This window comes from Ovis aries, chromosome 19 (genome assembly GCF_016772045.2).
Source record: "Ovis aries strain OAR_USU_Benz2616 breed Rambouillet chromosome 19, ARS-UI_Ramb_v3.0, whole genome shotgun sequence".
NCBI classification, from domain to species: domain Eukaryota; kingdom Metazoa; phylum Chordata; class Mammalia; order Artiodactyla; family Bovidae; genus Ovis; species Ovis aries.
The window spans coordinates 49756680-49782501 of record NC_056072.1 but is presented as its reverse complement, the minus strand read 5'-3'; the positions used below and the strand labels follow the sequence as shown (position 1 = coordinate 49782501).

The 25822-nt window shown below is 55.4% G+C and overlaps 1 protein-coding gene across 3 annotated transcripts in view; it reads left to right on the top strand.

The window, feature by feature from the left end:
- MAPKAPK3 (MAPK activated protein kinase 3) overlaps positions 1-21573 on the top strand; it is a 28565-nt gene extending 6992 nt beyond the window's left edge. For 2 of the 3 annotated variants that reach the window (XM_015102404.3, XM_042236164.2), the window contains 9 exons: positions 12742-12881; positions 14057-14121; positions 14535-14614; positions 16435-16558; positions 17773-17848; positions 18175-18299; positions 18747-18832; positions 19105-19185; positions 20127-21573. In XM_015102404.3, the coding sequence (XP_014957890.1) occupies positions 12742-12881; positions 14057-14121; positions 14535-14614; positions 16435-16558; positions 17773-17848; positions 18175-18299; positions 18747-18832; positions 19105-19185; positions 20127-20279 (930 nt within the window). In that variant the 3' untranslated portion in view covers positions 20280-21573. Of the gene's footprint in view, positions 1-12741; positions 12882-14056; positions 14122-14534; positions 14615-16434; positions 16559-17772; positions 17849-18174; positions 18300-18746; positions 18833-19104; positions 19186-19787; positions 19929-20126 lie in introns of all 3 variants that reach the window. The other variant, XR_003585966.3, reaches the window with a different exon arrangement.
- The last annotated feature ends 4249 nt before the right edge of the window (positions 21574-25822 follow it).

Below are 25822 nucleotides of genomic sequence, written 5' to 3'. Positions count from 1 at the left end.
CTCTGTCACCCCCTTCTCCTCTGCCTTCAATCTTTCTCAGCATCAGAGTCTTTTCCAGTGGGTTGGCTCTTCGCATGTCGTGGCCAGGGTATTGGAGCTTCAGCTTCAGCATCAGTCCATCCAATGAATATTCAAGGTTGATTTCCTTTAGGATTAACTGCTTTGATCTTGCAGTCCAAGGGACTCTCAAGAGTCTTCTCCAACAACACTGTTGAAAAGCATTGATTCTTTGGTGCTCAGCCTTCTTTATGGTGCATTTCTTAGCGGCACATTCTTGGCCTTCGTGAGGACTCACTTCAGCTCACACGGCACCTGGGGCAGCCAGCCGCTTCTAGGGTTGGAAAGAATGGTGTGAAAGAATCCCTTCCCCACCCTCTGCCCTTTGGGAACTAACTGGATTAGGCCCAGTGTAATTGTGATTAAAATCCTGCTGTGTGGGAACTGTGGGGGTGTGTTTAGGGCAGGGGTACCAGGTGGCCCTTTGGGGGAACAGGGTGCCTCAGGAGGCCTTTTCAGCACTGGACAGGTCAGAGACGCTGAGAAAATTGATTTGGGTTTTATTTTTTGCCGGTTTGGGATTAAGATCGCTTTTCTCTTTTGACTGTGGCTTTGTGCTTGCTGCTTTCCCTTTGTGGTGCTCTCCCTTTCTGTCTTCTCCGCCTCCTGTCCTTCTCCTTTCTTTTCTCCCGGCTCTGTTTCCCCCACTGTCAGTCGGTTACTCCCCTCTCAGACCCCGCCCCTCTGTCCTGTGGGTTTCGGGCTTGGTGTTGGCTGAGGGCAGGCAGAGGACAGATGGGGGCTGGTCCGGTGCTCAGAACTCATCCTAGTCACCCTGAAAGTCTGTCCCACCCCCAGGGGCCAGACGGGGGTAGGACAAGAAGGAGGGGCCCCGCCCACACCCTCGCTGCTCAGTGTTTCCTCCTGCTCCTGGCCTTGACTGGGTGCTGCCGCCTTGGCAGCTGGAGCTGTAGCGTCAAACCTGTAACCTGAGGCGTCCCCGTTGGGTGTGGGAAGTCAGCCTTGGCTGTGGCCTCCGCCGGTGGGTCTCCTTTTATGGCTAAATGGTTGACTTGTTTGCTTGGGACAGTGGTGCAAGACTGGGACCCCGCACCCCCCCCCCCCGCCCCGCCCCAGGATTCCTGGGTTGAGGCTGGGGAGAGAGGGGCTGAAGGAGCCTGCAGAAGGGCTCGGAGACTCGAGGTGCCACCTGTGAGACTGTGTGCTGCCCTGCACTCCTGGGCTGAGCACCCCTGAGCCGCTGGCCCTCTAGCCTGCACCCTGCACCTGTCCCCACCCCCACCTCAGTGTGGCTCATAGTCTATTTCAGGAGTGTGAAGGGCCAGAGCCTTGACCTGCCACTTTCACTGCCTCGTTCTTAAGGGCTCAGCCACCAAGGGATTCACCAGACAAGAATACTGGAGTGGGTAGCCATTCCCTTTTCCAGGGGATCTTCCTGATCCAGAGATTGAATCTGGGTCTTCCGCAGATTCTTCACCATCTGAGCCACCAGGGAAGCCCCCAAGGAACTCATGGTTTATTCCATAGCTGTTCCGTGAACCCACACAAACCCCCTTCTTGGGTGTGCCCGAGGGCCTGGCTGGTGCTCTCCATGCCCTCTGGTAGGCAGTGGCACAGGGGGTGGGGGTGAGGGTAAGAGCACCCACTTGTTGCTTTGAACGCTTCCAACATGCTGAACACAAACACAGAATCTAAGAATGGGTTCTTATCACCACCTTGTCACTGATACGGAGATTGAGATTCAGAAAGGCGAAGGAACCCTGGAACCCTGGGCCTGTCTGGCAGCCAGATGGTGGCTCTCAACCTTCCTTCCCTGTGTGCCCTGTCAGTGGGTCAGGAATGGGGCCCCTCTCGCAGGTCAGTCTACCCGTCGGTAAGGTAAGGGGCTGGGTGCTCTGCTTCTCAAGGGCTCCCCTTCTAAGAAGGCTATGAAGAGGATGCCCCAAGATGCCTCTCCTGGGCCAGCTGACAATGGTGTGGTCACAGGAACAGTCGGCTGTGGTGACCCCACCGGTTGGGTATGTGTCCTACTAGGGACAGGAGCTGGGCGATGATGACTCAGATTTGAAGACCCCTCTCCACTGCTCTGTATGACTCGGTTCACGCCCTGAGTCAGCTGAGCCTGTACTGGGGTGTGTCCTTACCCTTGGAGGCCTGGGAGAGGGAGGGTGAGTCACTCAGCCCATTCCCGTGGCAGGAGTGTCCCTCAGCGCTGCCAGGCCGTCACCCTGGCTGCCCACAGGGCGGGGCCTTCCTCCCCCTTCTACTTCTTCCTCCCTCTTCTGCTTCTTCCTCATGACCGTGGCTCCAGAGACTTCTCCCTGGAGCCAGGGGTCAGGTGTCGAAGGCCTGGAGCCTCCTAACCCAATCGGAGCAGCAAAGAGAAAGGGGCCAGGCGCCAAGCGAGGCTGGAAGCCTGGGCAGCCGGTTTCCCTGTCTCCCCGGGGAGGAACCTGGCTGCTGGTGCTCACCCAGGCCTGTGTGGGGAGCTGCAGGGACGCGGATGAAGCCAAGGGAAGCGGGAGAGATGCAGAGCAGATATGAGGTTGGCTTCGAGAAGAGTCAGTCTAGGGGTGGAACTAGAAGGCTCCTGGGGGTCTGAGCACCACGCCTCTGGGGGTGGTGCTGTCTTGCCTCCCACCCCCCACCCCCCACTTTGTGTTCCTTTATCATCTTCGTCCTCCAGGGGAGAGACCAGCTGTCATTCTTCTGAGGGCTCGGGTGTGCTGGGGCCCTTCTCCAGAGCCGAGCACAGGCATGGCCAGCTGGGGCCTCTACAGGGGTTGCTTGGGCATGGCCTCAGCCACCCTCTCCACACCCGCCAGTCCTCTGTAGTCCTGTGCGGGCTCTGTGGGCACCGCTGGTCAGCTGGGGGCACGGACTTTGTGGCCACGGTGGGGTCTCTTCATGAGGAGGGACCATTGAAGAGACCCCTCCTTTTTTTTTTTTTAATTTATTTTTTATTGAGAGAGAATTGCTTTACAGAAATTTGCTGTTTTCTGTCAAACCTCAACATGAATCAGCCATAGGTAGAAGAGACCTTTTTTAGGTTAAACTAAAACACATTTGCTAAGAATTTTCCTGTCTTAGGATGAAGATGTCTTATTTTTATGCTATCACAGAAGAAACAGAACCAGGCTAACGTTTCACCACTTATGTAGCTGATTTTGACAGAAAAATCCTCTTTTCCTGTAAGAAGTTAGATGATAAGAGAAGCCAGACCCTCTGAGTATGTGCTCGGGCTCGCAAGACACCTGTGTGGCTTCTCCTCACCCGCTGTGGGAAGGCTGTGGGCCGGATGCTGGGGTCTGCCACCTCCTGGGGCAGAGGGAGCTCTGACCCTGCCACTTACACACTGCGTAACCTCTGGGAGCGGAAGGAGGTTCTAGCTTTTTCTGGGCCTCTTTCCCTACCTATAAAACAGGTGCCCATAGTCTCAGACCTGCCTGCTCCCCTCCCCTCAGTACCATAGGTGAGGAGACTGCAGGCCCATTTCACAGATGAGGAGCTGGGATTCAGGTCATTAAGGTCAAGGTCATTACATACTTTGCAGAAGGGGACATTGCTTGAATGGAGGCATGAAGGAGTCCAGGATATAAAAGTATCTGCCACCTGGGAGAGTGGGAATGTGCCCCTACCTCCAGTCTGCCCAAGCTGAGGGCCAGGTCAATCCCCTGGTTTAGGTCCCTAGCACTCAGCTGTGGTTCCCATGCCCCAGGGTCCCTTCCCTGAGATCAGCCCTGATCTTCCCACACCCTGGAGGATCTGCCCCTCCTCACCAAGTCTTTCACAGCAACACGGTATCCATAGACTTTTTTTTTAACCTGGACCATTTTTAAAGTCTTTTTTGAATTTGTTATAATATTGCTTCTGTTTTATACTTTGGTTTTTTGGCTGCGAGATATGTGAGATCTTAGCCCAACCAGGTATGGAGCCCGTACCATACCTCTGGATTGGAAAGGCTTAACCACTGGACCACCAGGGAAGTCCCAATATCCATAGACTTTTGACTCTTAGTCTACTTCTGCACAGTCTGGTCCTGCCCCTCTCAGGATCTGTTTCCTGTGACCTGCTGGACTGGAGGGGATCAGCCTCTCTGGGTCCTAGAGGCTGTACCTGAATTGCCCCCAATTCTGGTGACCAGGGAGGTGAAGAGCATGAGGCCACATCAGAGCGAGACCCAGGGGGAATTCTGAAGCCAAGCAAACCTCAAAGCCCATTTCTACTCTGTGCACTTGGCACTGTGCTTGTCTGAGCCCTCTGTGTGTTCTCAATAAGTACTGTCACTGTCCCCATTTTCCAGATTGGTTCAGTGCGGATCGGATGGAACTGGCCCCTGCATCCAGCATGCAGGTCTGTCTGACCTAGAGCCCAGTGGGACCCGCACCTGCTCCAGCTAGCACCTGTGTTCCCACTGGTTCTCCCCCTCCCTGGGAGCCTGGCTTAGCTTCCTCTTTCCAGAAGCATTCTTCCCCTACCCCAACCCTCACCTAACCTGGCACTTCTACCTTCGTTTCTAGGTTTTCTGGGGCTGGTAGGAGGCAGACAAACTGAGGCCACCAAAATTTAGCAAGTTGAAGGAGTCTTGTGTTCTTTAGGGTTTCTTTTCTTTTTAATTGTTTTATTTATTTCTTCTTGGCGGTGCTGGGTCTTCACTGCTGCCCAGGCTGTCTCTAGTTGCGACGCGCGGGCTTCCACTGCAGCGGCGTCTCTTGTTGCAGAGCAGCGGCTCTAGAGTACAAGGCTTCAGCAGTTGTACACGGGCTCTGTTGCACCACGGTATGCGGGATCTCCCCAGGTCAGGGTTTGAAGCCATGTCTCCTGCATTGGCAGGTGGATTCTTTACCACTGAGCCACCATGGAAGCCCCCTGAGATTTGACAATTTCAAAATGTGTGTTGGCTCTCCTGCTGGCAGAGCTTCCCAGGCAGATACTGGGCTCAGAGCCCCAGCCATTCCCACCTCCCAGGACTCTGGTGGCCGGTGATTAGGGAGGCTCCAAGCCAGTCAAGCCACTTTCCTCTCATTCCCGGCCATCAGATACCCCAGCCTTGGCCTGGTTTGGGAGCAACTCTTTGGGGGCCCTCCTTGTTCCTGGTTCTGCTGTGCCAGGTTCTAAATCTGGAAGGAAAGAAAAAGGGAGGAGAAGGATCCAAGCCCAGTTCCTTAGTGCCTACATCCTCATCAAGCATCCTAACCAGCAGTAACTTATCCATAGACCCCCAGGTCCTGGGGGACAGTCTGTGGCAGCATTCCCAACTTCAGCTCCAGGCCTGGCCCCCAGGCAGGACCAGTAAATGTTCGTAGGGGTCAGGAAGAGATCTGTAAAATGGGCAGTCCTCCCTGGGCATGAGGGTTGACTCCTGGTTCCCAAAGGACTCCTGGACTCAGAGGTGGCCCTGTGTGACACTTGTGACCCAGAGAAGCTATAAAACCTTCCTGAGCCTCAGTCTCCTCAGTTGAGAATGATGGTCAGTGGTGTCCTTGTTGAAGGATAAAAAGCTCAGGTGTGCGTAAAGTGCCTGGTACCCACAAGGCGCTGTGTGAACTGCTGGGGCTGTTAACAATCATTAAATGGCAGAGCCTGGTCTAGCCCCAGGGTTGTGGGGCTGAGCTCCATGCATAAGAGGAGCGCGGCAGCTGCCTGCCTTGTCCTCACTGCCTAGAAGCCAATGGGTCTGGGTCTAAGTTTTGGTTTTTTTTTCCAAAAAATTTCTGGATAATTTTGATATGCATCTGGATTTTAAAAAGTGATTACAGATTTTTCTATTAAATCATAGGTTTGGCGATATAGAGTTCTATTATTCTTGCGTTGTGGGTCCCAGTTTTGACTCTCATGACCCAGTGCTGTGACTCTGGGCAGGTCACTTCACCTCTCAGAGTCACGGCTTCCCCACAGGAAAAGGACGATGCTGGTTCTCCTTAGCAGATGGTGAGTCCTGAATGAGGTGGTGTCTGTGAACAAGCACCGAGGCCAACGCAGCACTGGCCGAGCACCAGGGAGGGACGGTTGTTGCAAAGGGGGTGTAACTCCGTTAGTCATCCGGCGTTCAGACGGGGCCCAGGCATCTGGGGTCAGGAGCGTCATGCGAGCCGACCTCCCTGGAACTCAGCCGCTCAGGAGGACAGGATACAGCCAGAACTTAATGAAGCGAGGTCTCATCTGGCGTGGGGCCAACTCATCCATAGCTGCAAAATCGGTTCCATTAGCTCCCTTAATGAGCTACGAAAGCTGGGGAAATGAGTGCGTGAGAGAGTAATGGCACATGTCTGAGGCTCTAATTTGAGACCGTGGCTAAAAAGTCAGATTTGATGTGACCAACAATTCTCTAATAGCACTGGTGCCCTTGTGGGGAAGGAGAGGGTGAAGCCAGTGAGGAAGGGACGAGTCTGGCTCTATAAAGAAAATTGTTGTTATTTAGTGGCTCAGTCGTGTCTGACTCTTTTGTGACCCCATAGACTATAGCCTGCCAGGCTTCTTTGTCCATGGGATTTCCCGGGCAAGAATACTGGAGTGGGTTGCCATTCCCTCCTCCAGGGGTGCATGACAACTCAGGGATGGAACCCACATCTCCTACGTAGGCAGGTGGATTCTTTACCATCTGAGCCCCCTGGGAAGCCCTTATAAGGAAGATACTGAGACCTTAAGAAGGAAATTCCTGCTTAGAACCCTGAACTTGAGGTCAGTTTATACCATCCCATCTGAGGCTATTCTAAGTCAGCAAAGCAGCCAGCACGTGTCCCATGAGCTGGCCAGGGGCTGGAATCCCATGCCTGCTGCTGACGGCACAGGGCGGGTGGTCTCAACATCTGGCTCTGAAATGTATCCTGCTCTTCCAGTGGTGTCTCATAAACTTAGATATATCCCCATGGGAAAATAATCCCGAATAATTACAGAGCTTGGAGCCGGAAGGGACCTCAGATATGGTTGAGTTGAAAACTCTTACCAAGAGGGGGTTTAGTAAGTCCAAAGTGCTTTTTCTCACCTGTAACCTCCCTCTGTAGAGAATTGGGGTTCTCCACGGTGGAAAAAAATGTCGCAAATCTAGATTTCCCCATAACATTCTGTGTAGACCCACTGCCTGAGTGTTTGACACCTAGCCTGTGTATTATGGTGTAATCAACAACCCAGAGATGCCACTCCTGAGAATTCCAGCCTACCCCTGCCTGAGGCTGGGCTGAGACCCCGGCGTGGGAAAGATGGTGTTGGGGGAACTCAGCAATCCTTCCTGCCTCTCTCTCCTCTGGCACCAAACAAAGCTGGAATTTCAAGAAAGTGGAAATCATGGGAATTTGCTGACCCACAGATCAGTGAAAGGAAGTAGATCTCCGGCCTCTGGGAGGTTCGGGCTGTGGGCCGTCCTGAAATCCAGAGTTCATATTTCTTAATTTGCTGCTGTCTCACTGATGGGAGAGATTATAAACCAGCTATCTTCCCCGGAAGGAGTGGGTGTTCCAGCAGAGGCCCCAGCAGCTTGGCCAAGGCTGTAGGTTAATTGACTGGGAGTGTGGAGGTTGGGGTGAGGTGGGAGAGGCTGCTTGTCCAGCCTGGGGCCTTGGGGCGTCCTGTGTGTGTGTGTGTGTGTGTGTGTGTGTGTGTGTGTGTGTGTGTGTGAGAGAGAGAGAGAGAGAGAGAGAGGGCGATACTGTGAACATTTTTACTAGAGAAGAGCCTGTCCAAGGGGGAACTGGCTATGTGAAGGGGCATGTGGGTCTGGGAAGGTAGCCTTTCCTGGGCTGGGAGATGGCTGAAGAAGGGTGATGGGGGCTGGTCCCTAGGCTGTGTCTTACAGAGTCACTACAGACACCCTAGATCTGTCTGATGCTCTGGGAAGGCAGACAGAGTGCTTTCACAGCTCCGGGCAACATGAAGTGGAGGGTCCTGCAGTGGAGATAGGATCTCAGTGGGAGAGGAGGTCTGAGCAGAAGGGTCTAGGCTTGGTCACCTCCCCAGGCAAGACTGTCACAGGTTGAGTTGTGGCAGCAAGACCCCAGTATTTCTTGGGCACCTCTCTGTGCCTAGTTCTCTGCTTGACACTTCAGAAAAATAGAAAATATTCAGAAAAACAGACAAATAAATGGACAGATTGTTGTTGTTTAGTCACTCAGTTGTGTCCAGCTCTTTTGCGACCCCATGGACTGTAGCCCAGCAGGCTCCTCTGCCCATGGGATTTTCCAGGCAAGGACACTGGAGTGGGGTGCCATTGCCTTCTCCAGGGGATCTTCCCGACCCAAGAATGGAGCCCACATCTCCTGCACTGGTAGGCAGATTCTTTAGCACTGAGCCACTTGGGAAGCCCAAATGGGCAGATCGATGGGCCTTATTTTCAAAGTTAATATCATAGAGTTCAGAGGCACACACATACCTTGGCCCACACACACTGACACACATTTCTCATACCCATACTACCTACCCCCATACACACCCTTGCGCGTACCATGCCCTTGCATGCATGTACTCATGTGTCCAGGTACCCATGTTTCCAAGCACGTGAACACACTTACACACACACTCCTCTGCTCGTGTGCACACCATGCCCCATGCGCACATTTATTTTGGAGCAAGATTCCTGAGTCTTGCAAGCAGTAGTTAGTTTGAGCACTGCCTCTCTGACTTGGAGCCACTCTGGCCTCTCATCCCCTCTCTGGGAGGGGTTGTCTGGATGCTCTGTGTGGAGTCCTGCTCTCCTCCGGCCCAGCCTCACCTTACTCCATGCTAGCAGCCCCAGGGCAGTGACTTCACCCTCCAGAGCCTCTTTGCCTCAGTCTGCAAACTGGGGCTGTTGGTTCCCGCCCTGCTTGCCTCACAGGGTGGCACCGAGCATTCCCATGAGATAAAGGAAAAGAGTGTTTTGTAAACTGTAAATTGTTTTCCAAACAGTCAATTGCTGCAGTTGTTTTCCCAGCTCCTGAACTCAAGAATCCCTCCACCTGCAGTAAACCCTGTGCTTGGGTGGGAAGAGACGCTGTGTGGAGGTAGTGGAGCGGTCTGGCCGATTCTGAGGCTCCATTACACCTGGAGAGCCAGAGGGGCATGGGCAGCTGTGTCTCTGGGAAGCAGGCTCCTCTGCCCCTCAAGCTGTGAGGGAGTCTGCAGTCTGGTGGGGTTTGTCAGCATCTCGGCCATCTGACTGCGGGCTCTGGGGGTTGAGGAGAAATGGCAAAGGAGAGTAAGGCGAGAAGGGAGAAATGGAAACCACTTCAGCAGAGTCTGTAACTAGATCAAGGAAGTGTCATCTCAGATTCAGTGGCATCAGTGGGCGGGGGGGGAGGGGGCACACCTCCAGCACAGCTGGGAGCCGTCCCAGAGGAAGAAGCCAGGGTTCTGTCCCACAGGTGTGCGGAGGATCCTGTTGGGTGCTAGCTGGAATCATGGAGCAGCTCAGGAGACGTCACAGACCCTCCCAACTGTGGCGTACCCCTTGGGGGGCTTGGGGGCATCGGGTGGGAGTGAGGCCAAGATGTTCATCTGTTGGGCACCCCATCTTCTTTTCTTCCCAGCTGTGACTGGGGACCAGGATACTGGGTGGCCTCCAGCAGTTTCAGACATTAGGATATGGGGGTCAGTGGAGACCCAGAGGCTGCTCCGTGAGCACAGCGATGTTGGAAAGGGGCTGTAGTAGGTACTTTGAGGAGCCCCTGACCAGAGGTCCCCTCTGTGGTTCCCATCCTTCCAGTGTTGCCCGAACCCTGCACCTTAACACCAGGGAGACACAGGCACAGAGAGGCAGAAGACCAGCCCCAGGTCACACCGAGGATAGGAGCAGAGCCCAGGCCTCCTATCTTAGCCCTGTGCTCTTTTCCATGCCTGGGAAGACAGGGCTTTTGCTTGAGGACCCCTTTTATGAAGGATAGGGACCCCTCAGGTACTTGCATGAATGAAGCCTACTTGTAGCCATGGGCTTGCGGGCTGGAGGAGTCAGGATGGGCTTTTCCTAGAAAAGGAGGTAAAGTCTGGTTCACCAGAGAGGGCAGGTGAGTACCGCAGGGAGGAAGTTGGGCCAGGTTGTCATGTCTGATTTGTTGAGCCTTCCTGGGTCCTCCCTCAGTTTCTTCTTTTTCTCTCCTCATGGTGGGTTATGAGAGTTTCTTCCCTTCCCCCTCCCTTTATAGGTTTGTTCATTGAATCCCCAAGTATTATCCAAGCCCGTGCTCTGTGTCAGCGCTGGAACCCAGACTGGCCCTGCCCGTGGGGGCCCACAGTCTGAAGCCGGAGACGACCCGGTGCCGGCCTGACTGGGGAAACGGCCACATGATCTGGGGCCAGTTTCTCACCTCTCTCTGCCTCTGCGGTGGTAGTAAAGTCCCTTCCTCCTAATATTTGTAAAAGGCTCAGAACAGAGCCAGGCATATTGAAAGTGTATTGTCTATATGTGTATGTGTGTGTTTATAGAGTTATCAAAGGAGCAGGCTAATTGTAGGTCATGAGTAAGTGATGTACAGGAGGGAGGAGAAAAGGGCAATGATGCAGGAGCTTTCTGGGGAGCGGGCAATGTTTTCTTAAGATTAAAAAATATATATCTATATTTATTATTTATTTATTTGGTTGCACTGGGTCTTAGTTGTGGTGTGTGGGATCTAGTCCCCTGACCAGGGCTCAAACCCATCATCCCATCCTTTGTTTGTTCCAGAGCGCAGTGTTTTCTGCCAGGCCCCAGCGGGGGACTCCCAGGTTAACCCCACTTGCCTCTGCCTTCATGCTCCCTCCAGCCTGGTGGAGGTGCAGAGGCAAAAACCACTGAGGGAGGTGCTGGGAGGACCTCTGAGAGCAGGAGGCATCTGAACCGAGCCCAGAACATTCCTCAACAAGGGAGAGCTGGCCCGGTGGAGAAGGAGATGGAGCGGGAGAGCACGGGCTGTGGGCGGAGCGCAAGGCTCGTTTGGGGCCAGTGCGTCCGGGGTTCCGACCTGAGCCAGGTGTTCTGGGCCCAGGGCAGCAGAAAGGGAGCCGGGAGAGAAGGCGAGCTCTGGATGCCAGGGAAGAAGGTGGCCTTTATCTGGAGCATGAGGGCTGGGGATTTAAAGAGTGAGGGTGGGGACAGGTGGAGAAGAGCCAGAGAGGAGGAGGCGGGACTGAGGACCCCAGAGAAAACCTATCAGCTGTGGGCTGGGTCTTTGAGGAGAGGAGAGAGAGGACCCTGGTACAGGGGTCGGGGTACCAGAAGCAGGACAGAGTGAGGGTCCAGGAACCCTCCTGGAGGCCCTGCCAGGACATGGTCAGGTCGGCTAGGGAAGAGGTGGCAGGGGGCAGGGAGAAGTGTTGGGAGGCCAAGCAGAGACAAGGTGCAGAGAGGACAGAGCAGGGAGGGAGAATGGCGCATCTCTGATCCTGTGGTTGGAGCCTCAGGCGCCTCAGGACGCAGCGGGGGCAGGGGAGCCGATGTGACCAAGCCTCTTTCTCCCAGTGCTGTTAAGGAAGAAGCTGGTGCATGGGCGCTGTGTGGGCAGGGAACAGAGGAGGCAAAGGCAGCACGAGCAAGGGATCCATGGTTTCCAGGTCTGCCTACAGCCGCCTCTGTGTGCCCCATTCTGGACTGTTAGCGGAGCAGGAGCCCCCAGGCTGCTGGAGGGGCTTGCCCACCTCCTTGCACTCCACACTAGGGTCACAGGGAACAGCTCCCCAGACCAGCGGCAGACAGATGCAGAGACCCACTGTCTTCCTCTCCACCCCAGTTGATCTTTGCCTGGATAGCTTGGTCCCAGAGGCTGCCCCGCACATGCCCTAGGGGAGGGGAGACCATCCTGCCCAGGAAGAAAGCAGGGCCCATGGTGGCCCAGCGTCCTGTGGGTACTGAGCCAGACGGAGCTGGTCTCAGCCTGTCTTGGTTTGCAGCCTCGCTCTTCAGCCCTGTTCGACTAGGAAGCAGATATGAGCAGCCTTACCGGGGGATGCCTCATCCCTGTTCTCCCCATTCTGGGCCACCTCCCCCAGAAGGCTGACTTCTCCACCCCCTCCACCTCTGAACATGACCATTTCAAGGTCTTGCTCATTCCCGGTGATTGGCCTTAAGGTTGGCAGCCACTGTGTGGGGCTGAGTTAACCCGAGCAAAGATCCCGACGCCCACCCACCTGCTGCCTGCTTCGCTATGATGCATCCTGTGGGGATGACTGTTATTACTCCATTTTACGGAGTTGTGGGCTGTGGCTTGGAGCTGTGAATGTTCGCTTGAGGTCACACTGAGTCATGGAGGAATTTAACCCCAAGGCCGGAAACCTCACCCCACCAAGGAGTCACTCCCATTGAGCAGGGTCCTCCTTCCCGCCAGCCTCTACCTCTGGCCCACAACCCTCGTGTCATCCCACTGGAAACGAGGCTCTGGGGACGTGTGGCTCCTGGCACAGGGTCTCACAACTGATGTGTGATTTGACTACAAAATCCTCTCAATTTCCATCTCAGTTGCTGCCCCTTGGGAAAGGAGGCAGGGGCTTCTCTGGCCTCTGAGCCCTTCCAAGCTTTCAGCTACCTCCCAGGCCTTCCCGAGCTACGAGCTAAGCTTGCTTGAAGCTGGCCCTCAGCCAAGTGCAGGAGCTCATCGGACCATGCATCCAACCTGGACTGGAATCCTCCTTTTGCCCATCATCAGCTGGGTGACCTCAGGCAGATCACAGGCTTCTCTGAGCCTCCGTGTCCTTGTCTGCCAAGTGAGGGCAGTGGCGCTGTCTGGGTGGCTCCTGGGGAAGTGGATTCTGGGCCTGACACTGTCTGTGCCTCCCTGCCCTCAGCTCCTGTACGACAGCCCCAAGGCCCGGCAGGAGGTGGACCACCACTGGCAGGCCTCAGGTGGCCCCCACATCGTGCGCATCCTGGATGTTTATGAGAATATGCATCACAGCAAACGCTGTCTCCTCATCGTCATGGAATGGTATGCCGGCCCACCCTCCCTCAGCATCTCATTGGTACCCCTGTGCCCTCCCCAACTCCCGCCATTCTTTAGAGGTCTCTGTTCTTCAGATAGCAGCCCCAGGAGGGCCCCCCAGCCCCTGAAGGGTGATGGACCTGGGCAGCCGGCCCCAAGGGCACTCCTGCATGGGTGGAATCCTCAGTGGCTATAATATGGCTTCCCTGGGTGTGAGTCCCACTTGGTGAGGAGGGGCTGTCGGAGAAGGCCACCAAGCCCTGAGTGTGGCTGGGATGGGGGAAGAGTGGGATATGTGCTGTCCCCTCGGCTTTCTCCTCGCCTGGATTTGCGCTCCCGTGGCTCACCCCTGCCCCCCACCCCCGATGCTGGGTGATCCTGGCCTGGATCCACGAACCAGCAGCCTCCTCTATCCTAGGCTTCTCCCGTGAACAGCCCTAACCTTCAGCCCTAACCTTCTCAGAACCTGGGCCCTGGGTCTTGGCCTCCAGCTCTTCCCTGTCTGCCTTTCAAGTTCCCCCTCACCCCATAGGGTAGCAGCTCTTGGGTCAGAGTTGGGGTTCAGATCCTGACTCTGTCACTCACTAGCTGTGTGACCTTGGGCAGGCCTCTCACCTCTCTGGATCGCTGTAACTTCCATGTAGAGTGTGGAGGGAGATCTTAGTGCGGCATTCACCCTGTTCATTCTAAGTGCTCTAAGTACTGCCGAATCAGTCTTCCCAACTCTGTGAGGCTGGTGCGCTAATCCCTGTTTTACAGAAGAGGAAGCTGAGGCACAGAAAGGTGAAGGGACCCACCCAGGATCACACAGCAGTGCCACAAAGGGTTTGCCCAGGGCATGGCACACAGTGGGTGCTCAGAAGACAGTGGTCATGAGGATGATAACTGACATCTCATTCCTCACTTGGGTAAACTTGGATAAAAGTGGGGCTGCCAGATCAAGACAGTGTCCCTGGGAACATAGATGCTCCCTGGGGAAGATCCTCCCCTAGTTCGAAGAGTTGAGTTCAACCCACCGAAGCCGACAGCCTACCACGCACCAGGCTCTTCAAGAAACAGTGAGGCTGACAGTGGCCATTCCCCAGGGGAAGAGCAGCAGGGCTGGAGGCCTGGGCCCATGACGCGGGGCAGGGGCAGGTCGACCCCTGATCCTCCCCCTCTGTCCCTGCTTTCTCTGGCAGCATGGAAGGTGGTGAATTGTTCAGCAGGATTCAGGAGCGTGGCGACCAGGCTTTCACTGAAAGAGGTATGTATGTGCCGCTGCACAGGGAGTTTGGGCCGAGATGGGGCACACAGAGTTTCTCTGTGACGCTGGGCAAGGCCCTGTCCCTCTCTGTGCCTCAGTTTCCCAACTTGAACAAGGGTAGGGGGAGATGTTCTTCCCCCAAGGGGTTCTGTGAGTCTGTGGCAGCTTGTCAGAGATAGACTCCCCATGGGCCTGGGATGGAGGCCTCAATGCTTCTTGGTGCCAGCCCGCAGCTGAGCTGGGGGCATCTCCAGAAGAAACTAGGGGGACCAGTGTTGGGCTCTGAGGTGGGGTCCTGGGTGGCAGGAGTGCACCATCTTGTGCTCTCCCAAGAGGGGTGATGGGGAGGGGGCCCCTGGGCTGCCTGACCCTCGAGAGGCATCCGTGGCCCCCTCCTCTGTCCATGTCTGCAGAAGCCGCAGAGATCATGCGGGATATTGGCACTGCCATCCAGTTTCTGCACAGCCGGAACATCGCCCACCGAGATGTCAAGGTGAGGCTCCAGGACCCATGTTGGGGGACCAGGACAAAGAGTGCCATCCACAAACCCCAGAAGTCCCAGCATCCACTGGATGGAGGCCACGTTCCTTGCTTGGCATTCCAGGCCTCTCCCCGCGGCCCATACTGCATGGCTCAGCCTCTCCTCCCACGGTCCCAGCGTGTTCACTGTGCTCTAGCCAGATAGGCCTCCTTGTTTCCTTCAAGCGTATATAATCCCAGTAGGCATAAGAATAAACTAGTGCCCACCTTGAGCCACTGGGTCCTGAGAAGCATCTCGTTTAATCCTCACCCAGCCCTGTGAGAGGGTGCCATTACCCATTTGACAGATGAGGAAACCGAGGCTCAGAGAGTGATTGTCTTGCTCAAGCCTCTGCAGATGCTGCACTGTCGTTTTGCTCAAGGCTCTGCAGGTGCCTCCCTGGGGATTCATGCATTCATTTGTTCACTCAGCAAGAATTTTGTGAAGACAGTGTGCCAGGCTTCGGTGACAGGGCTGCCCAACACTGTTGGAGCTTGTGTGAAGTAACAGCCATAGTTCCCGTAGGCAGAGCCCTCTGATGGCAGCATTTTAGGGGAAGGAGGCCCTTTGCTGGCCACTGGACAAAGGAGCGGAGGTGATCCTAGTGGCTGGACCTGCTTGTCCCTCCAGTGGACGGGCTTGAGAATGTTCTCTCCAAATTTCCTGTCCAGGGAGGACTGGATCTTACAGGTGATTAGGATCAGATGGAAGAAATGCAAACCAAGGCTTCACATGCACACACACACTCACCTGCCTGTGCCAGCCACTGTCAGAGCAGAATTACAACTCCTGGGCCCTCGGCCTCCCACCTAGACCCTGACTGTCCCGCCCCCCAGACTTATTTCCTCCTAAGACCGGACAGAGGAGACCCGAAGGTCCAGCCGCTGTATCAGATTCTTCCTCTGGCTGAGTATCACCAACTCGTGCGGTTACCCTTTGATCTTGGATACACATGGAGCCACAACAGTCTCACCTTCTGAACCATTGCTTTATTTTGGCCCTGGCCTCCTTTTTTTCCCCTTAAGTGGAGAAAAGCCTTCTATGGAGAAGATTCCTATAGAAAAACTGCTTCCCTGTTTTTCACCCCAGTCCAAGTTTGGATCATCTCAAATAGAACCTGAGAAATAGCTTTCACTGGCTCCAAACTGAAATTCCATGTGCCACCCCATCCCTCTGCCCCAGCTCTGCTGCTTCTCTCCATGGGCCTAGGTCCTACCCATTCATTAGGAAGCAGCTTGAGGGCTGCCTCCTCCATGCAGACCTCCCCACTGCCTTCATCCCTCAGACCCTCTGTGCCCTACAACCAGGAAGACTGGCCTCTGTGCAGCTCCCAGGGCTGAGTTCCCCGAGCAGCGTCAGGTAGGGGCCTGTCATGCAGGCTCGTTCTGGGCTGGGTACAGGATGTGTGCTTGGCAGCACTGGCTCATGAGCAGCCCCCCATTTCCCTGGAACCCTCATTTTGGCATCTCATGGCAGCATCACCGACTGAAGCTCAGAAGTTCCTGCCCCTGGGCTCTCTGTGGCACTCAGTTATCCCCAGGCTTGGTGGAACCACTGCCTTAGTTTCCCCCCTGTGAAACAAGGTGTCACCTCTCAGCTACGTTAGTCTCTTCCACCTTTGGCCCATGTCATTGGCGGCCAAGACCCAGGTCTTTTTTAGTGAGATGGATCCGGCTCCTCCTGCCTCAATCTGGATGAGGGAGGGAGGAAGGAAATCTGACTGCAGATCACCGTGGAAATCTGCCCCCACCTGGTGCCTGAGTCCAGACTAACGTTTTCTCTCCCTGGCCCAGCCTGAAAACCTGCTCTACACGTCCAAGGATAAAGATGCGGTGCTGAAGCTCACGGACTTTGGCTTTGCCAAAGAGACCACCCAGAATGCCCTGCAAACTCCATGTTACACTCCCTACTATGTGGGTGAGTCCCTGGGATGTGGCCGGTACCTCTTTATTGCACCCCGCCCCCCACCCCCACCCCACTGTGGTCTGGGGCAGCTTGTGGGACACAGAAGCCAAAGAGTTAAAGCGCTGTGAGGAGGGAGGGGAGGGTTCTGTCTGTGTGGAGGTGGCAGCTGGGGGGCCGGAGGCTGCAAAAATATTCTCCCAAACTTCAGTTTTTGCTCTTGAAAATAGATCCAGGAAAATTCTGGCTCTGGCCTGTGAGCTGAATGACATCACAGTGGCTCTAAATATATATGTGATAAAAGGCTGCCGTCGGCTTGGGATGGAGCCCAAGTGCGGTTGTTTTTCTCCGGTTTTTATCTTCCTGGGAGTCATATTCAGAAAGTGGGCAGGCGCGTCCTCCTACACGAGAGGGAAGCAAGGGGCCAGCCACCTGTGTTTTGGGAAAGCGTCCCTTAGGTGAGGGCCAGGATGGGCCCCGGGGCTTCACACACACTCATGCTTCCTGGAAAAGCTCCCTGCTCCCCTGTGAGCAGGTAACCCCTAGACCTGGAGAAGCCACCCCCACCACCCTGGAAAGTGCCCCTTCCTGGAGAGTGGGGTGATGACTTGTTTACAGACAGTTCTTCTCCCTCAGGATAAGCCTTCCAAGAGCTGTTGAAGGGGTGGGAAGCCCCCCGAGACAGCTGGAATGGCACTCTGTTTACCAGGATGTGTTTTGTAGTATTTTGACTTAGTAATCTCCTGGCCTACCGATCTCATTGCACAGATGGGAAGACCAAGGCCCCATGGGATGGTCACCAGGTGAACGGTACCCAGAGCCCTGGCCACGGCCCCTCCTTGCCCATGACCTAGGCTGTCTGTTTAGGAGGCAGGGGATGCAGGGCAGCTGCTGGGCTGGGGCCCTCTCCACTATGGCAGGACCCCACCCAACCCCTGACTGCCCTTCTCTCCTTCCACTACCGCTACTTGGGCTGAGATTGGCCCAAGGTAGCTAGGAGGTTATCATCTCTTACAGCCCAGCCTGAAAGTGGGTTTATTTTATCTAGGAGCTGTTGCTCCTCCCCCAACTTCACACACATGCTGCCTTCCCAGAAGGTGCCAGACACCAATCTGCTCTGCCCCATCCCCGGCTCGGGCACCTATTCCCACCTTGCCCAGGCTGTAGGCTCCTGCCGGTGCCCCAGGACCCTTGGCCTGAGGGTCCTCCTTTGCCCTCTGCCCTGGCAGCTCCTGAGGTCCTGGGTCCAGAGAAGTATGACAAATCATGTGACATGTGGTCCCTGGGCGTCATCATGTACATCCTGTGAGTACCTCCCTTTCCTGCACCCGCGGGCACCCTTGGAACTGCTTCTGCCCCCACCATCCAGGGTGAAGGGCTCAAGCGGGCCACTCTTCCAGCAGTCTGCTGTTCCCTTCTGGTCATGAGACACCTCTCCTTCAGGCTCCCCAGAGGCCTCCCCATGCCAAGGGCAGCTGGTGTTCCTGGAGATGAACTCCCGAGTTCATGGGGCTGATATTATTGCCCTGGTGTCTGGCTGCCTGTCTCCCAGTCAGGGTCTTGGGGAGGAGAATGGGTCCGCCCTGGTGCTGCCCCCACACCTGTGCCGAATGACCTCCGCCCTCCCCCAGCCTGTGCGGCTTCCCGCCCTTCTACTCCAACACGGGCCAGGCCATCTCCCCGGGGATGAAGAGGAGGATCCGCCTGGGCCAGTATGGCTTCCCCAGCCCTGAGTGGTCCGAGGTCTCCGAGGATGGTGAGTGACTCTCTGCCTAGCTCGCTCCACCGGACCCCAGCCGCCTTCCTTCCGGGAGAGACCACTTAGGTGTCAAACCGACCTGTTTAGATCCTGGCTTCCTCCACATCCCAGCCGTGTGATCCTAGGCAAGTCATCTCACCGTTTGAACGTCCTTCTCCATGTCTGCCAAATGGACCCGAAACCTGCCTCCTCAAAACTTCCCTTAATTCTTGTCCTTTGTTCATATTTTCCCGTTGGGGACCACGAACAAATCTGGCCTGTATCAGTTATTTATTGCTGCCTAACAAATTACCCCAAACACTTAGTGCCTTACAAGAAACCCTTATCAGCACACTGTTTCTGTGGGTTAGGAATTCGGGAGCACGTTGCAGAGCTGGCGGTCTCTGGGAGTGGGAACTGGCTCTGAGCAGCTCCACAGCCTCACCACTGCCCTCTCTTCCCTAGCCAAGCAGCTGATCCGCCTCCTGCTGAAGACGGACCCCACTGAGAGGCTGACCATCACACAATTCATGAACCATCCCTGGATCAACGTGAGTGCCTCCTCGTCCTTGGCAGGCCGGGTGACGAGCTTGAGCAGGGCTGCCAAAGGGGTTGATGGCTCCAGAGGCCCTGGAGTGGGCCGCAGATATGCAGTAGTGCCCTGCCTTTGCCTGTCTTTGCTCCTGGCCGCATCAGGCTCCTTCACCACCCTAAGCCTCGGATTCCCCACTGGAGCCCGGAAGAAAGGGGTTGGGGTGGGGGCCAGCCGGTGCTGTCCCAGGTGCCTGCAGGGTCTGATCCACGGGCTTGGGGCTCCTTGCAGCAATCGATGGTGGTGCCCCAGACTCCACTCCACACGGCCCGAGTGCTGCAGGAGGACAGAGACCACTGGGATGAAGTCAAGGTGGGTGGACCATCTCCCCACAGGCCTCAGGGTTTTGGAAAAAGGGACTGCAGGGTGGTGACCTCCCAGAACCTGGGTCTTCGACCCCCTCTTGCCTCGTGTCGGTGACCGCATAGTGGTCTTTGGGCCACACTAGCCCATTCAGGGCAGTGCTCCTGACTTGCTGTCTCAGTGAAGTGGGGCTTTTGGCATAATTGCTCTTATGATCCGGAGAAGGCAATGGCACCCCACTCCAGTACTCTTGCCTGGAAAATCCCATGGATGGAGAAGCCTGGTAGGCTGCAGCCCATGGGGTTGCTGAGGGTCGGACACAACTGAGCGACTTCACTTTGACTTTTCACTTTCGTGCATTAGAGAAGGAAATGGCAACCCACTCCAGTGTTCTTGCCTGGAGAATCCCAGGGATGGGGGAGCCTGGTGGGCTGCCATCTATGGGGTCGCACAGAGTCGGACACGACTGAAGCGACTTAGCAGCAACAGCAGCTCTTATGATCTGCAGCATCTGGCAGGGTGGTCAGCTTGCTTTTAGACTCAGCAGAGACCAGATCTGAGCCTGTGGGACAGTAGCTCAGAGCCTGGGGCAACCTGGGCACAATCTTCAGGTGCTGGTAAGCTGGGTGCACAACACGATGGTGTCCCCTGAAGGCCTTGTGGTTCTGAGTGGATGACCTTGGTCCAAGTCCCTGTCCTGCTTACCCTTGGTGTAGTCCCAAGGAGTCACCACACTTCCTGTGCCTTGTCAGGTAAGCTCAGTCTTCACCACGGAGGACTGAAGTAAGGACTGTGTGAGGCAAAGCGATGGGCCCAGAGCTGGGTACATGGGGGCACTCGGGCGGCAAAGGTGTTCACTGCTGTCACTGACACTGTTAAGGGGCCACTCAGGCAGGAGGTGATGTCTCTTGAGGTCAGTAGAGCTGCTCTTCCCCCATCCCCATCCCCAGGAGGAAATGACCAGTGCTTTGGCAACCATGCGGGTGGACTACGACCAGGTGAAGATCAAGGACCTGAAGACCTCTAACAACCGGCTCCTCAACAAGCGGAGGAAGAAGCAGGCGGGCAGCTCCTCGGGCTCCCAGGGCTGCAACAATCAGTAGCTCCTGCGACCTTGGGGGAGCCAGAGGACACACTGGAGTGGCCTGAAGCCCTGACCTGGAGGGCTCAGGGTCCTGTTGTTTTAACAAAAGAGTTGTTTGTGTTGTGTTGTAATTTGTCACTTGGAACTTCGGGATGGGGGAACATGACCCCAAGTCCTTCAGAATCTCATCCCAGGGTCAGGCCCTAGAGAAGGGCCAAAACCTGGGCTCTGGGGAGCCACGTGCTGCAGCTCCAGTGCCTTTGATCACGGAGGCCTGAATGCCCTGTGGCTGCATCCCGCTCAGGGCCTGGCCTTAGGGTTCTAGGCCCCTTGGCTTCGGGGTTGGGCTTCCCTCCTTCTGTGAAAACAGCTCCCCAGAGGGTGGGCAGATGGGCCTGGCCTTGGGAAAGGCATCCGGCCACTGGTTGTCATGGCAACCAGGGACAGAGTTGCCAGTCTGGAATGCTGAGTGAGTGAGCAAGGGAGGGAGGGGGGCAGTCGAGGGTCTGCCTGCCTGCCTGCCTTCTTGGGGAGGCTGCTCTCCTTCTGCCACTCACCCCTCTCACACTCCCCCCACCCCTCCATCTTTGGTGTCCCTGAAGGGTCAGGGTCAGTCTGCCTGGCTCCCTGGGTGGTCCAGCGCTGTGTTGCTGCAACCCCATCCCACAGGGCCCTTGGAAGTCTCCTTCCACAGAGTGCCTGAGCCCAGCCATCCTGTTACGACACCCCCCCACCCCCACCCAGAGTGGCCTCTCATCTCAGTGAGGGGTTTAGGGGGACAGGTATTTTTAACCCTTTTTTTACTTTGGAAAATGTCACTGTGACAAAAGCCAGTACAGTTACCTTGCCCCCCTGCTCATCAGATCCCAGGCAGGAAAGCCTGTCCTTAAGGGTTCGCCCCCTACTCTGTCCTGGTTGACGGCAGGGCTTGTCTCCTGGTGTACTTTTGTGAGAGTGGATGGCTGGAGGCAGGGCTCAGGGGCTCCCCCTTAATCCAGGGCCTCTTTCTGTACTTTGGGTCAGACTCGAGGTAGTGGAGGGCTGCTGCTTAGAGGGTCTGGTCCTTTCTTTTTTGCCTGAGTCGGAGCAGACAGGGCCCCTCCCTTGCTGCTCCAGGCTCACCCAGCCCCACTATGCCCAGGGAGCCTCAGGATGCTGAATGCCTGATATGGGCCTGGCCAATGCCTGGCCCCCAGCCTGCTTCCTGTTTTCTCACCCTTCTCTCACTGGCTGGGAAACCCTAGACCATGTCAGGGAGGACAACACTGCTGGGTTTTATATCCAAGTATTAATAAACAGCATTTTGGCATTTTTCCCTTGTTCCTAGGTTTCTCGTCTACACGAGTGAACAAAAGCAGCCCAAGGGCACGTGCTCACACCCACTGGTAATTTCACTCCTGCCGGACAGGGTGCTTCAGGCCTGGTAGACATGCCAGGCTGGCTCCAGGGCCACCCTGGCCTCACCAGGCTTGGAGAGGTCAAGGGAGCAAAGAGCTGGCGGCTGCCCCGGGTCCGCAGCCCTGTGCCTCCCAGTGCACCGTGTGGGTGACACCACCCCCGGCCCGGTGTGCACTGGCGTCTGCCCACAGTGGCCACTGCCAGCCTGCTGAAGGGCGGGCAGAGCGCCTGCTGCAGCGCTGAGCTATTTTCAGAAGCTGCCAGATTTCATTTGGCAGTGAGAGTGTCGGGGAGGGGAGGGGGCGGGACGCTGGAGACTGTCTTTTGACTACTCCAGCAACAGAGCACCCTCCGCCCCCCGGGAGCCCTTTCGGGCAGCCCCGAGGGGGGCCCGGACTGTGGCAGATGCCCCAGCTTCTGTCCTCCCAGGCCCCCACGACCTCCTCTGGTACCCGCAGCGTTCCCTCCCCGCCTCTCTTCCCCTCAGGCTGTAGGGGAGCGCGATGAGATGTTAGAAGGCGGGACAGGCAAGTCTCCTGAGCTGAGTGCCACTTCCTGGCCTGGCAACCTTGGACAAGCCTCCCAGCTTTCCTGCCTAGATTTCCTCGACTGTGTAGTGGGGTTGTTGGTGGGGAGGCATACAGGGTATGCAGGCACATGACATATGAAGCACTCAGGGGGGTCCCTGGTGTGTGGCTGGCCCCCATTTGCCACCCTAGCATCCTTAGCTGTAACGAAGGAGAGGAGAACCTGAAGTTGCTCAAGGGAAAAGCAGTCCAGCCTCAAATCTACCTCTGAGACTTTCCGCCTAGAAATTCCACCTTTCATCATCCATAGGGCATTTACTCCCAAGGGCTTGCTCTCCAGAACAACATTGTATAGGCTTCTGGACCTTGGTTCCAGCCCTGGGCTTCAAGGAGGGTGGCCCCTCCTTCTGAGGGGCCCCTGGACTCCCCAAATGAATTCCGGGGGCCTCACAGAGCCTGTGGTTCAGACCAACCCTTGTCATGCACTCGGCTCAGTAAAATGCTGGTCAGATGCGAAGGCAGGTCAAGTCTGTCTAGTCACAAAGCTGCAGCGGTACAGACCGACTCTTTCCCTTGACTGCTCAGTGCACACTGCTGGAGATCCTGTGCTGCGTGCAAGAAAGGCAGCAGGAGAAGCTGAGGATAGTCTCAGGGAGTTTAAACACGTGAGGGAGAAGGACACAATACCTCACAAATGCATGTTGAATCATGGGCTTGATGTGACCCACAAAAGAAAGGCAAGGCTTGAGAGGAGGTGTCATTGTGCAGTTTAAATCAAAGAGGCAATTTATGTCCCAGGGTCTGGGGAGGGTGCCTGTTAGGTTGCAAGGTTGAAGGCAGAACTGCAGGGAAAACCACGACCTTAGGGACAGAGGGACTCTGTGTGGCCCTTAACTCTGCCTGTCTGTGCTTCTCCTGGGGTCTCAGTGTGCCTGTCTGTGAAATGGGAGCAGATCCTTACAATTAGCTGTTACCAGGTGAACTAAGAAGCTGAGGGGCCTCATGGTTCACATCAGCCTGTTCAGACACATGCATTCACATGGACTTCATGTGGCTTCCCTAGGAGCTTTCAATAAAGAATCGGTAAGAAGTATATTCACGTGTGTGTGTGTGTGTGTGTGTGTGTGTGTGTGAGAGAGAGAGAGAGCGAGAGAGAGCGAGAGAGAGAGATTCCTTCCCAGTGATGCTCCCCCTGACCCAGTTGACAGCAGCGTTCTCTGTCTTGCAGACCTGGTGCTGGCCTGTTTCCAGTGTCCTGGCTCATTGCTATTCCGCACCAGCCCCTCTCCGCCCTCGATTCAGCCCCTCCATTGCAGTGTCAGAACTGAGCCTCAAAAACGCAGCTTGCCGCAACCTCTGCAGGGGTCTTGATGCTTCCAGGTCTGCTAGAAGCTCTCTGTCTGGCAGACATGGGAGGGGCACAGGTCTCTGTCTCCCTCCAGACCTGGCTGTGTTGGTCTGAGCCTTTGCACCCCCAGTGGATTCTTGCAGATGCCCACAAACCCAGCAGCATAAAATCCTCTGCTTTGTCCCTCCGGACAGCCTGCACATTCACCCCTTGGAATCGAGGCCAGCAGGCAAGGGACGGTGAGGGAAGCCCCCTCCCACCCTGTTTGTAGCGTGGGGTGGGGTAATTTAGTTTAGAGCCAGGAGATCTCAGCTCCGGTTTACATGAAGCCTTGGGCAAAGCTGTTTGCTCCACTTTTTGATGTTCCCATCAATAAAATGAGACATTGATTAATCAGGGCCAACTCCTCTCTGCACCTTGGTGGACATGCTGCCACTGGTTGGTGGATTGTGAGAACGCTCTATGGTCTCAGTCAGGTAATGCACTTTGTTGAGCCTTAGTTTTCTTACCTGTTTAATGGAAGTAATCCTTATAAGGGTGGGGCAGGGCTGCAGTGGAAAGGGGAGTGTTAGTTGCTCAGTCGTGTCCAACTCTCCGACCCCATGGACTGTAGCCCGCCAGGCTCCTCTGTCTATGGGATCTTCCAGGCAAGAATACTGGAATGGGTTGCCTTGCCCCAGGGGAATCTTCCCAACCCAGGGATCAAACCCGGGTCTCCTGCATTGCAGACAGATTCTTTACCGTCTGAGCCGCTAGAGAAGCCTGGAAAAGGGAAGGGGTGGTCAAGCCCCAAGACCTTGGTCACCAATGCAGATTAAGTGTCTACTAGGTGTCACACCCAGCTACGGGGACTCTGCCAGTTGGGCCCTCTCTGTTTCCCCTGACCAGGAAGAGCCAGTGGAACCAGTTTACTGGGATTCAGAGGCCCTGGTCAGGGCAGGTTAGTTGGGGTGTGGGGCCACCTGCTGGTCACCTGGTGAGTATTCAGTAGACACCTACTGTGTACCAGAGCCTGAGGCATCTGTGGTCCTGCCTAGGTAGAGGGGGAGACCATAGCATCATAACGCATGGCTGCCATTTACTGAGTGGCTATTGCGTGCCAGGCCCACTTGGGTGCTTTGCCTGGATCTCACATTCCCGTCTTACAGATGGAGAAACTGAGCCCTCAGTCTCAACCGGAGAGGGTCAGAGAAAGGGATGCTACTTTTGGCTGGGGACAATCATAGAGGGCTTCAAGAGGTGGTGACATGAATTTGAAGGGCAAATTTGGATAGAAGAGATTTGGGAAAAGGGCATTCAAGCTGGCAGGTATAGGATGAGGCAAGGCAAGGAGGCAGGAATGGGATGTGCCATGTGAAGACCAGAGAAAAGTCTGTTTAAAGAGTGAGAGGCAGGAAGTCTCTCATTTTCTCATTCTATCTCCTGTAGGAAGTCAGGGTGGGAGCCTTAGGGGTGAGAAGTGGGCACCTGGTGGCAGCTCCTCTGTCCGAGCACTCCCAGGCCAGTCTTGTGTGTGGAGGTTACGTTCCCTCCTCCTCACATCCTCCTCTCCCTCTCCTAGAGGGATAGCCAGCTCTTGATCAAACAGTGTGTCCACCTCCTGTTGCTGGTGTGTCCTTTTCAGGTGGCTCCAGAGTTGAATCTTTTCACACTGGCCTCCCTGGACCCTCAGGATGTGGCCTGTGCTTCCAATAGAGCTATTTTCTGTGTTGTATTTTCTTCTGAGGTTTAATTTGAACAAGGGTTTATGTGCTTTAAAAAGCTTACGGGGGACTTCCCTGGTGGTCTGGTGATTAAGACTCTGTTGTCCCAATGCAGGGGACATGGGTTCAATCCCTGGTCAGGAAACTGAGATCCCACATGCCATATGGTATGGCCAAAAAATTAAAAAAAAAATCATGGGCCATTGAACAAGACACTTAACATTTATCTTAAATCCTGCCATATGACCCCCTTTTACAGATGGGACTGCTTCCTGAGGTCCAGGACTAGGCTCTGATATGAAAAATGCCCTCACAATTGTCCTTTCTTCCACTGTCCTCAGAGGGTCCTGACCCCATGGGGACAGGCAGAGAGCAGCCACCTGTGCTGTCCAATGAGCTGCAAGTGGGTGCTAAAAAGGGGAACAAAGATGATGTGGTGATCCTTGCTGTCTTAGGCAGGATTTCTTTCCTCTTTCTGGTGGAGAGTTGAGAGAAGGTTGGGACAAAGAGGAAGTGATGGAGATGAGGGGGCAATGGGGAGGAATTGTGGATCCTACCTCATCCCCAAATACCTGCCCCTGCTGCA